The following is a 10,502-nucleotide window of genomic DNA, read 5'->3' as shown; positions in this document are numbered from 1 at the left end:
ATGAGGAAGAAAGATGATATCTCATGTTTTTAGTCTCCCAACATTAGTATTTTTCCATGGCTAAAAATGGAGACATTTGGCAACATTTAGTTAAACTACTTGTAAAGCCTTGTCTCTAGACTTCTCTCTAATATTTAAAATAAAATTTGCAGCCATTTCATTCCTGGTTGATGAGTAAAAATCGACACTTTCCAAATAAAGAGAAAGAATTGATTTAATTAATGTAAAAAGACCGAAATGCCCTTCTATCGAATTCTCTATACGAACATCGATTAAATTTTAATTTCTTGCACAATATTACTTATATTATACTTCTTTTGATCTCTAGATTCCATATAAATTATTTTCCAATGGAAATTCCTAATATTTCTCGGCAAATTCGCCGAAAAACTCTAATCGGCTACTTTTCTAAAAAACGTACTAAAATTCATTAAAACTCAATTCTTTGCTCACATATCTTTTCTAACACTTATTTAAGACATGTATTTCACTTATTTAAGACATGTATTTCAGTATTCCATGATTTATCGAATTATCAGAATTTATTTTGTTATTTATTTCGAATTATTCACCGAAAACCCTAATTTCGACGATTTACAGCACCGGAAATTCACTTTTCCGTCTAAGGTGGGTTTTGGGGCATTACATGGCGTGTTTTGAAAAACAAAAACGTTTTATACTTAAACGTTTCAAATATTGGTAAAACATATTTCTATTAAGTACACTACAATATATACTATCATAACAACCTATCAAATATTGGTAAAAAATTAGATATACTACAACATATAATACCATAACAATTTGTCAAAATATTTCTATTAATTACACTACAATATATAATACCATAACAATCCATCAAATAATTATATAAATTACACTACAATATATACTATCATAACAATCCAACAAATATTGGTAGACTAATGTTTGGAAGAATGAGTAAAAAATTAGATATACTAACCGATTGGGAGGACTAATGTTTGGAAGAATGAGCCAAAATCAAAATCTACACGCTTAGATCAACCACCGGGTCGACCCGAGCAAGGGAAAGTGTTTTCGCGTTTTTGGGAAGGGATATTGGTTAGTGTTCGTGATTTTGGGGGAGAGCTGGGGAATATGGTTCAACAGAAACACGCTGATGAGGTTGGCGTGTTTATGTTAAACAAGCCAATTCCATAGGCGTCTATAATTAGTAAAAACGCCAACTGTGTTGGCGTTTTATTACGTAATACGCTAACCAGGTTGGCGTGTTTTATTTAAACTGTATTTGCAGAAAATACGGGTGAAATACGAAGACAGTATAAAACGCCATCCACGCTGGCGTCTTTACCTAAAGACATTCCAGTACCATTGGCGTTTTACTTATATACACGTCATTGGCATTGGCGTTTTTCCCATATGTGGAATAGATAACAAAATGAGTATATTTTCGTTATTTTAAAGGCAAACTAGCCTAGAAATGCGATTTTCCCGATTTCTTTCACCCCATTTTCTGTTTTTCATTTTTCTTTTGTTTTAATTGCTTACACCCATTACAAAATACTGGAAAGGTGCATAAAAAAATATTATTAATATTTTTAATTTTATAAAATTTACAAAAATTAAAGCTAAATTTATTCATTTTCTCTATAATTTCAAATAAATATGCATAGTTTGTGTATGAGTAATGTTGTATACCGTGTATATTTTTATGTATTTTTTCAAATTCAATCTTATACAAATTACTTTAACTAAAGAGTTTAGAATTAAATTTCAAATTGAATTATAGAATTTAGATTCAATATTATGTGTAAGTGATTTGATAAATAAACCAACGAAAAATATACTCTTCCCGTCCTAAAAAATTTGTCTCATATTTCTATTTCCGTCCGTTCCACAAAGTTTATCAAATTTTTATTTTACTATTTTTTAAATGAAGCTCATATTTTATTAACATTTTTCAATTAACGTTTTCACTAACTTTTATAGTAACTCAGTATTTGTTAGTACATTTCTTAAAATTTGAGTCTTAATTAAAATGTTAGAGTATCTTCAAGGGGAGAGGTAAATGGAGAGATAAAGTTATATAACTATCGTATTTATCTTTTTTCCATGAAAAACCTTTCTTCAATGGGAGAGGTATTTGACAAGGTATTACATCTTTTCCCATTTTAAAAAGGTATCTTTACCTCTCCATTAATGGAGAGGTAAAATCTTATAACTACCATATTTGTCTTCTTCTCATGAAAAATCATTCTCAAAGGGGGAAGGCACTTGAAAAAACATACACTTTATATTTTTTAATGCATTTTATACTATTATTTTATTGATTTACCTTTCTATATATTTTTTCCCCTTGGAATGTATTATTTTTTGAATGACATATTTCACTTTATGAGAAGATAAATTGATAATATATCTATTTCATTTACTTCTCCTAATTGGAGATGCTCCTACAAACTTTTCAGGATGGAAGGATTAAATTAGACTAAAATCGGCAAACTTAAAAGATGTAAAAATAGGTGGGCCTAGAGGGCCTGGTCTTATAAAATGATTAAGTGGGCTGCATTCGATGTAATAGGCCTGTTTCCGTTTGCATCCAATACTTAAGGGTCATATATTTGAGACCGGGTCATATATTTGAGACCACGATCGAATTAATAGTCCATTCGTCCATAAAAATAATTTGATTTTGTCATTTTGAAATGTTCACAAAAAATAGTTTCGTTTCTTAAAATGAAAAGTTTCTCTCATATTTTTTTCACTTTTTTTCTACTCTCTCGTACTTTGCCTACTTTTTCTCTCTTACTTTACGCACTTTTTCCCATTCAATCTCTTACTTTACCAATTTATAATTAAAACTCGTATCATCCATAAATGAGACTATGTTTTGTGGACGGAGGAGTATTGACTAATGACTGTCGGAGATTTAGACATGAGATTTTGCCTAGTCCACATTGAGCTAATGGTTGGCTCAACTATATTTAAAACTAGTTATTACAAATACTCCATATACCATAACAAAATGAATATCCTAATTATTCTATAGCCCGATTATTTGACCATAATTTATCGCTGAGCATGTGATGATATTGATGCGTACATGACTAATGTCAAATTTGTTGATGATGAATAATGATGCCATAAATATCCAATTTCCATCTGGTCTGTGCTGGTGCTGGTGCTGGATATGAAATATTACACCAACACCATCACAGTGGACAGTGGACACAGGATGTTTTGTTTATTTCTCATTAATAAAATGATTTAGAAAACAATAAATCTGTCGAACATTTAGAGTAAAATTTTGCTAAATCAAGTTATGTATTTTCTCTAACTATTGAAAAGATAATTTGAAAGAACACATTAAAAAGCCAAAAATTCGTGACCACATGCTACAGCTACAATTTTAATGATCACCATTATTGCAACGATTACTTTTAGACGACAAGGTTGAAAAAAGTATTTTCTATTTTTGTCTGCAGCATGAAATTATAAAATAAGATAGCATAATGGTGTGAGCTGAAAAATATAGGAGCATACAGTATTTCGATATTATTAAATTTTACACTTTATAAAAATATTTTGATGTTTATATAATTATGCCTTAATAGACTTTGATGCATAAAATTGATTGATAGTTAAGCTGAGCCTATATCAATACTTCAAACAAATACTCTCATTATAAAACATCACTGAACATTCAAGTAAATTATTTCACATATTGGTACAAAACATCCAAAAATCAAAGATTAGTAAAGATGAGAAAATGAAACAATAAATATTATGACTGGTAACTTAATTTAGAATGCAAACACATATATATAAAATTTAAAATAAAATAAAGAATGCGGTGTTCTAAATAAATTCCTCTAGTTTATAGATTCTTCATCCACTAATAGAAATTTTATTTTTTAACATGAATTTAAATTAAATATGAACAAGAAGAATTGAAAAAGTTTTTTAACTCTTTAGGAAATATTGCAGGTATTATTGATACTATTATAAAACTCTTTAGGAAATATTGCAGCTATTATTGATAGTGTGATATACGAAGTTGTTACGCACAATTCAAACAAAAGTGATGCTAAATGGCCATAATGTGGCCGGCCATAAAGAGTTAATTTAGTCCATTTACATGTATAAAAAAATTAAAATTATCGATATAAACTTATATGTGTGTGAATGGACTTGTGAGTTGATACTTATCTTTGAATTATATTACGTAAAACACATTAATATCACGAATTACCGTATACGTTGAGCAACAATCAAGAAATGACAGTAGTAATAAGTTGAGCAAAAACTACGAAAGAGCAACACTAACATGTTAAGCAACATATAATGAAGATGATATAAAAGTAAAATCAAGTAGTATTAAACCAAAATTTTAAAAAAAATCAATTTTTTTTATTATTTAATTAATTTATGGCTGACCATAATGTGACCGCATAGCATTATTCTTCAAACAAACCCTTGCGTGCGGTGGTGAGAGCACCGACTGCTTGGGACAAAAAAGGAGAATTTCATTTTACAGCTGGGAACCTGTTTGGGGAAGACCATCTTTGGATTCCTTTAATTATTCAAAAAATTATCAGCCGCAGTTAATGGATTATAAAAAAAACCAAGCACCACTACTAATAATTATTCTGTGTGATAATTTTACTGTACTTTGCTTGTTTCTTGATTAAAGGAATTAATTGATGAAGTTCTGATTCGGAGAATAAAACTGTTCTCTATCAGTAGATATAATAATTTAATTATTATAATAATACCAAAATATTATTTTATTATTATATTTATTAATAATTTACTAAAGGTTTATACATTTTGTGATAATAATTTGCCTGGACATTAAATCTGGGCATAATGTGATGCTGTGAAATAAATGCTAGAATAGAATAAATCTGGGCATTAAATATTTCGGAAGTAATTCAAAACCTAAAGACACAAGATTTGAAATTCAAGAACAATGGCTATGAAGAGTACCCAAATTTGAAATTGAACATTTATTCCATTCACCTCCAAATCCAAATGAGTAAATCTGAATCCCAACTTCAGTAAATTAATAGTACAAATTAAATATAGACTCCATTAATTTAACCAGAAACTTTATTTACACGATGAATCAAATAAAATAGAAGCATAATTGACTCTTTTTGACTCCTTCGTCAACATTCCTTGCCTTAAATCCAACAACACTTGTCCAGCATTCCAAACGCGGCGCTTCTTCTGTTTTCCTATATATATATATATATACATGCAAATATAATATACTCATTTTTTGCAATGAAATATGCAATCCAACTGTCCACACTCAATAGATCTGCAATACCAAAAAAGTAGACGTATAAGACATGGACAAAATTAATGACAAGTGAAAAATGATAAAAAGAATTTAAATTGGGAGTCCAAGAAAACACCATTGTCAATTTCCACACCCACAAAACCAGATTCGTTACATGAATTTTGTTAGCCAGAAACAAAATACCCACATTTCCAAAATAATATCTTTTCGCATAAAGTGAGTTGAGGTGAGGATTCATGTGTGTATATATATGTTAGCTGCTGCTCCTTTGTCTTCTTGTATCGAGGTGATGGAGAGGCTTACCGCCTTCTTCCTTGTGGTTTCTGGTGCATTTTCTCTCTGCAAATGCGGAGTTGCGGCTGCCTTCCAACCTCAGCATGAAACAAATGTTTCCTTGTTGGAATCTCTTCATTATTTGGAATCTATGTATGGAATAGCTAATGCTGCTGCCCCTCCCAATGCTCTTATGGTGGGCCTTACTCTCATCCATGGAGCTGCTGCTAAAGGAGCTGGTAAGTGGTATCTCTCTCTCTCTCTCTCAGTGTGTGTTACAAAATCTGGGATTTATTTCCTGGTCTTGAAAAGCCCTTGTAATGAAATTGTTTTTAAGCTAAGGTTATGCTTAGATTGGGAGTGGCACTTTAATATTACTGATTTGGTGTGTAACTTGTGTTGTGTAATTTGATAAATGAGAAATCTTTGCTTGCTTTAGGGCCCATTTTTTAGCATAGATTCTGCTGGTCCTTTTTGAAGGCAAGAACAATAGGCACCGACATATTTCTGTATGATTTGCTAAGCAAATAACTCAATGTTAAAAAAACTATATTGATGTGGATACATTATAGAGTGCATATGTTGGCTTTTTTTGCAATCCAGATCCAAGAACTTGAGGCTTCTAAATCTGACACCTTTCTTTCTTGAATGGCTTTGCAGTGTGTCTAGATGGAACATTGCCTGGTTACCACTATCATCGCGGATTCGGGTCTGGAGCAAATAGTTGGATTGTTAATTTAGAGGTTTGTAACTGTAACAATGCTGCACTTTTTTAGTCTGGTTCTTTTTATTTTTTTGCTGCAAGCTAGATTAATCTTCTTGGTCATCTTTTTTTAATTGCAACATTAAATTTAAAGATCTCACTGTGATGGACTCGAATCTAACATCTTTGGCCTTAGACACTAATTAGCGGTCTACCATTAGGCCAACACACTGTTTGATTCATGTCTTGGGGTACCAAGTTGCTTCTCAGAATTTGTTAAGTCAGGTCGTGTAATTCGGTTAAAAGCAAAATACTAGCTGTAAGTTCAGTTAAGCACTTGTCGATAATCTACTTCCAGAGGAAAACTGCTGTTGTTTCACCCATTTGGTAACAATCACTATAATAATTCATTATGAGACGGACTCAATCGAATTTGATCAGTCCTTTCTTTTTCTGACGTTCATCAATCATCATAAGAGGATCTATTTTGTCATCAATACATCCCCCATTCATGTTTTTACCTTTTCCTTAGTTGTTCCATGTTTCTTGAAAAAGTGAACCATCAGCAGGATTTAGGTACGTCTAGGTGATGAAATTTGGGTTCCTTTTGCTGAAGTTGATCGCATATGCACTCAACCATCCCACTCATCTAGATAAACTAGTGAAGATGCCTTATTTATTACTGTTTCATATTTTGAAATTTGCTACAGGGTGGAGGGTGGTGCAACAATGTTAGGACGTGCGTTTATCGCAAGAAGACTCGTCGAGGGTCATCGAATTATTTTGAAAGGCAAATTGCATTTACTGGGATACTTAGTGATAAAGCTTGGGAAAATCCAGGTACAAATATGGTGAAGCTTACTTGATTTTTTCAATCACATTAACACGTAAAATCTGTAAATATTCCCTTGCTTCAGCTTGCAATTTGATAATTTTGTTTATGTCTACCACACAGATTTTTATAACTGGAATAGAGTAAAGGTACGATACTGTGATGGAGCCTCGTTTTCAGGGGAGGGTGAAAATAGGGTATGTATACCAAACCATTATCTGCTGCTATTTTCTATGATCTCATCTATTACGTTTAACCCTATATTTTAATTCAGGCTGCAGGATTGCATTTTAGAGGGGAACGCATCTATCACGCTGCAATGGATGAACTGATGGCCAAAGGAATGCGCAATGCTAACCAAGTAATCACGATCTCTTGATGGTTTTCAGTTGCTTTCTCGTTGCATTCTCTCTCAGTAAATGATTGTATGCGACTTGTGGTTCAGGTACTTCTGGCCGGTTGCTCTGCTGGTGGCCTAGCTGTTATTTTGCACTGCGACAGATTTAGAGGTTTATTTCCCTCAAGTACAAAAGTGAAGTGCCTGAGTGACGGTGGACTGTTTATGGATGTGTAACTTCCAAATCCTTATACTTTTGTACACTTTTAGATGTCTGCATGCATGTATATCTAAAACCTCTTTTGTAATATATTGTTCTCGCAGTCCAGATGTTTCCGGTGGACATACTTTGAGGAATTTCTTCGATGGTGTTGTTAAATTACAGGTATTATTCTCACCTTCACCTTAAATCTAGACGCTGGAAAGATTTTTCAGTTGAACGGTGCTTAGCCTCAAACAAATCTTCGATTTCTACTAGACTCGGTCCACTTGCTGTCTATTCCATGACCTTTCCATGTGAAGTATGAGAATCTGTTACATTAGCCGAAATGTCAATATTTTTTACTATTGAGGTTCATCTCTTCACCTGACCTCTAACTGACAAGAGCATAGAGCTATTTTTCTCTTATCATATATCAGTAGCTTTATGGTTTGCATTAATTGCATCAATCCATTCTTGAAAACTGTACGTGATCATATATGTTGTTTAGGAGCCATTTCTTGACTCCTTCTGTGTCCTCGCACAATTTGAAGCCTGGCCTAAGTTTGCATTGCATCCAAAGGGATGTTCTCATTGCCATATTTGTAGAGAATTCCAAGTAGTGATCGCATATTTGGTTTTGGATGATGCAATGACTAAACAATTTAAAATTAAAACAGGGTGCTAGAAGGAACCTACCAGGCACTTGTACCAACCACCGCAATCCATCGTCAGTAAGTCTCTTGCTCACTCATTTCTGCACGGATTTATGATTTGGGTAATACTAATATATCTGAATCAACATCTATACTTCCGCTTGCAGTGTTTCTTTCCTCAGAATGTAATAAACAACATAAGAACCCCTCTCTTCATTCTAAATGCTGCCTATGATGCATGGCAGGTAAGCACGGAATTCTATACAGTAAAATCTCTCAACTCCCGGATATTTTTTATAATATGTGAGCATATTTTCTTTTACTTGTTTAGGTCCAAGAAAGCTTGGCTCCTCCATCAGCTGATCCCCATGGCAACTGGCATCTTTGTAGAAACAATATCGGTCAATGTTCAGCTTCACAGATCCAATTCTTGCAAGGTGCTAATTCTACTTTAGGTTTCCTTAGCTGCTTCCGAATCAATAGAGCTCGTCTGACGCCACAGATTGTATCTATTCCTGAGCAGGTTTTAGGACTCACATACTGAACCAAATAAGAGGCTTTGCAGCATCAAGACAAAGTGGGATATTCTTAAATTCTTGTTTTACTCACTGTCAATCCGAGAGGCAGGATACATGGTATTCTAATTATTCTCCTAAACTCGGAAACAAGGTATACACCATATTCCACCATATTATTCAGCTAAAAGTAGGTGGCTTTAGTTGTTTTCATGCTTCTTTTCTCATCCATAACTTGTGCCTACATTTTCTCGAGTAACGCTTGATGAATCATGAACAAACATATATACTATACCGCCTTTAGCATAAACAGATATGCCTATACAGGAAATGTTTGTGAATTCTATTTTCTTGAAAGAAGTTATAAGTCATGTGCTGTAATTTGCAGGCTATAGGGAAATCTGTTGGGGACTGGTACTTTGATCGAGCAAATGTGAAGTCGATCGACTGTCCCTATCCATGTGATAGAACTTGTCAAAACCTCCAATTCCATTGAACAATAATGTGATTTTTCTCCTACATTTTTTTGTCACATATGATATTATATATAGTGATCTCAAGTCCCATTTATATTTAGAAAATACACATTCAAAGGCAATAAGACGATGCCTGAGTAGAAAGGAAAAAGAAATGGTCTACCAATTATAGTGATCTCAAGTCCCAGATGTATTTGTAACTCCCAGAAACAAAAGGATATCAAGATTTCTCATCTTGAAATTTTGTCTTATTCATTGTTATTCTGTTTGTGGAATTTGGACAAGTGATACTAAAAGATAAAATCTGGCCTCTTTAATGTTTTTGTAAAATTTATAGATATTTTATTTGCTTCACATTCACAGTTTTGATTTGATATGATCCTATTCTGGAATCCTATTTATTGTGAAATACTACTAGATATAGCATTGGAGGTTTGATATATGTTATGGCTATGGAGGTTTGAAATACTACTAGATATATGTTATTTGTTATGGATTTCTTACAAACGCATAGATACATGTTCAATAGTGAGCCTGCAATCAAGAGATGTCAATAACCTAATATCAATACCGATGTCTCTTTTGTGGCGACACCGAGTTAGGCATGAGGAGGACTTGTGCGGGATTCCTACCGTCAACGGATTTAGTTCATGATCACTCACATCCCTGAGGAAGCAATCGTGTGGCATAGGGCCCTAAGTCTGAGGAATTAATTTATTTACAACTTATATCAATGTGGATCCATTCTCTTTTTAATCTATTTTCTTACTGAGGTCGTGATACTTTTTTACATGTCATATATACAAAATTTTGATTCTCTTTTTTATAATTACAGGTTGGGAATCCGCTTAACACTCTATCTCATTGTGTTTGAAAAAACTTCAATTTATTCTTTTTATCTAGTTTTCTATCACCTATTATCTTGGATTTTGTTTCACTAAACCTCCTTATGGTTCTATAAATGTAACGATATGTTTTCTCTCGATAGTGGACACCCAAAAATATTCATTATATAGATAAAATAAAACTTAATTTGTCGCTAATTGTGAATAATTTTGTAGCATCTCTACAAGTGGTGTAAAGACTAAAGAAAATGTATGTGGATAGATAAGTCATATATGGCGCTTCTATATACGTTTAATTAAGAATATAATTTCGTAGCAGACAACAGAATCAAATTAATTTGATTCCAATCATGCTCCTGTTAAAAAAATGTTTTTC

The 10,502-nt window shown here is 32.8% G+C and overlaps 1 protein-coding gene across 1 annotated transcript; it reads left to right on the top strand.

Moving 5' to 3' along the window:
• The first annotated feature begins 5,360 nt into the window (after positions 1-5,360).
• On the top strand, positions 5,361-9,598 carry LOC121759645 (pectin acetylesterase 10-like). The gene is made up of 12 exons (XM_042155304.1): positions 5,361-5,802; positions 6,224-6,306; positions 6,977-7,106; positions 7,222-7,295; positions 7,373-7,459; positions 7,544-7,668; positions 7,760-7,820; positions 8,315-8,368; positions 8,458-8,535; positions 8,622-8,727; positions 8,814-8,959; positions 9,194-9,598. Exons 1-12 carry the CDS (start codon positions 5,541-5,543, stop codon positions 9,299-9,301), a joined length of 1,314 nt encoding a protein of 437 aa, XP_042011238.1. The 5' UTR covers positions 5,361-5,540; the 3' UTR covers positions 9,302-9,598.
• The last annotated feature ends 904 nt before the right edge of the window (positions 9,599-10,502 follow it).

Source organism: Salvia splendens, chromosome 12, assembly GCF_004379255.2.
Source record: "Salvia splendens isolate huo1 chromosome 12, SspV2, whole genome shotgun sequence".
Taxonomy (NCBI): domain Eukaryota; kingdom Viridiplantae; phylum Streptophyta; class Magnoliopsida; order Lamiales; family Lamiaceae; genus Salvia; species Salvia splendens.
Note: the sequence above shows the minus strand (reverse complement) of the source record. Positions and strands in the feature narration are given on the sequence as shown.

Bases quoted from the DNA above. Each gene is read 5' to 3' on its own strand.
- LOC121759645 (XM_042155304.1), top strand. From the start codon at position 5,541: ATGTTAGCTGCTGCTCCTTTGTCTTCTTGTATCGAGGTGATGGAGAGG. The intron at 7,669-7,759 runs GTAACTTCCAAA...TTGTTCTCGCAG, and splicing joins GGTGGACTGTTTATGGATGT to TCCAGATGTTTCCGGTGGAC. The intron at 8,536-8,621 runs GTAAGCACGGAA...TTACTTGTTTAG, and splicing joins CTGCCTATGATGCATGGCAG to GTCCAAGAAAGCTTGGCTCC.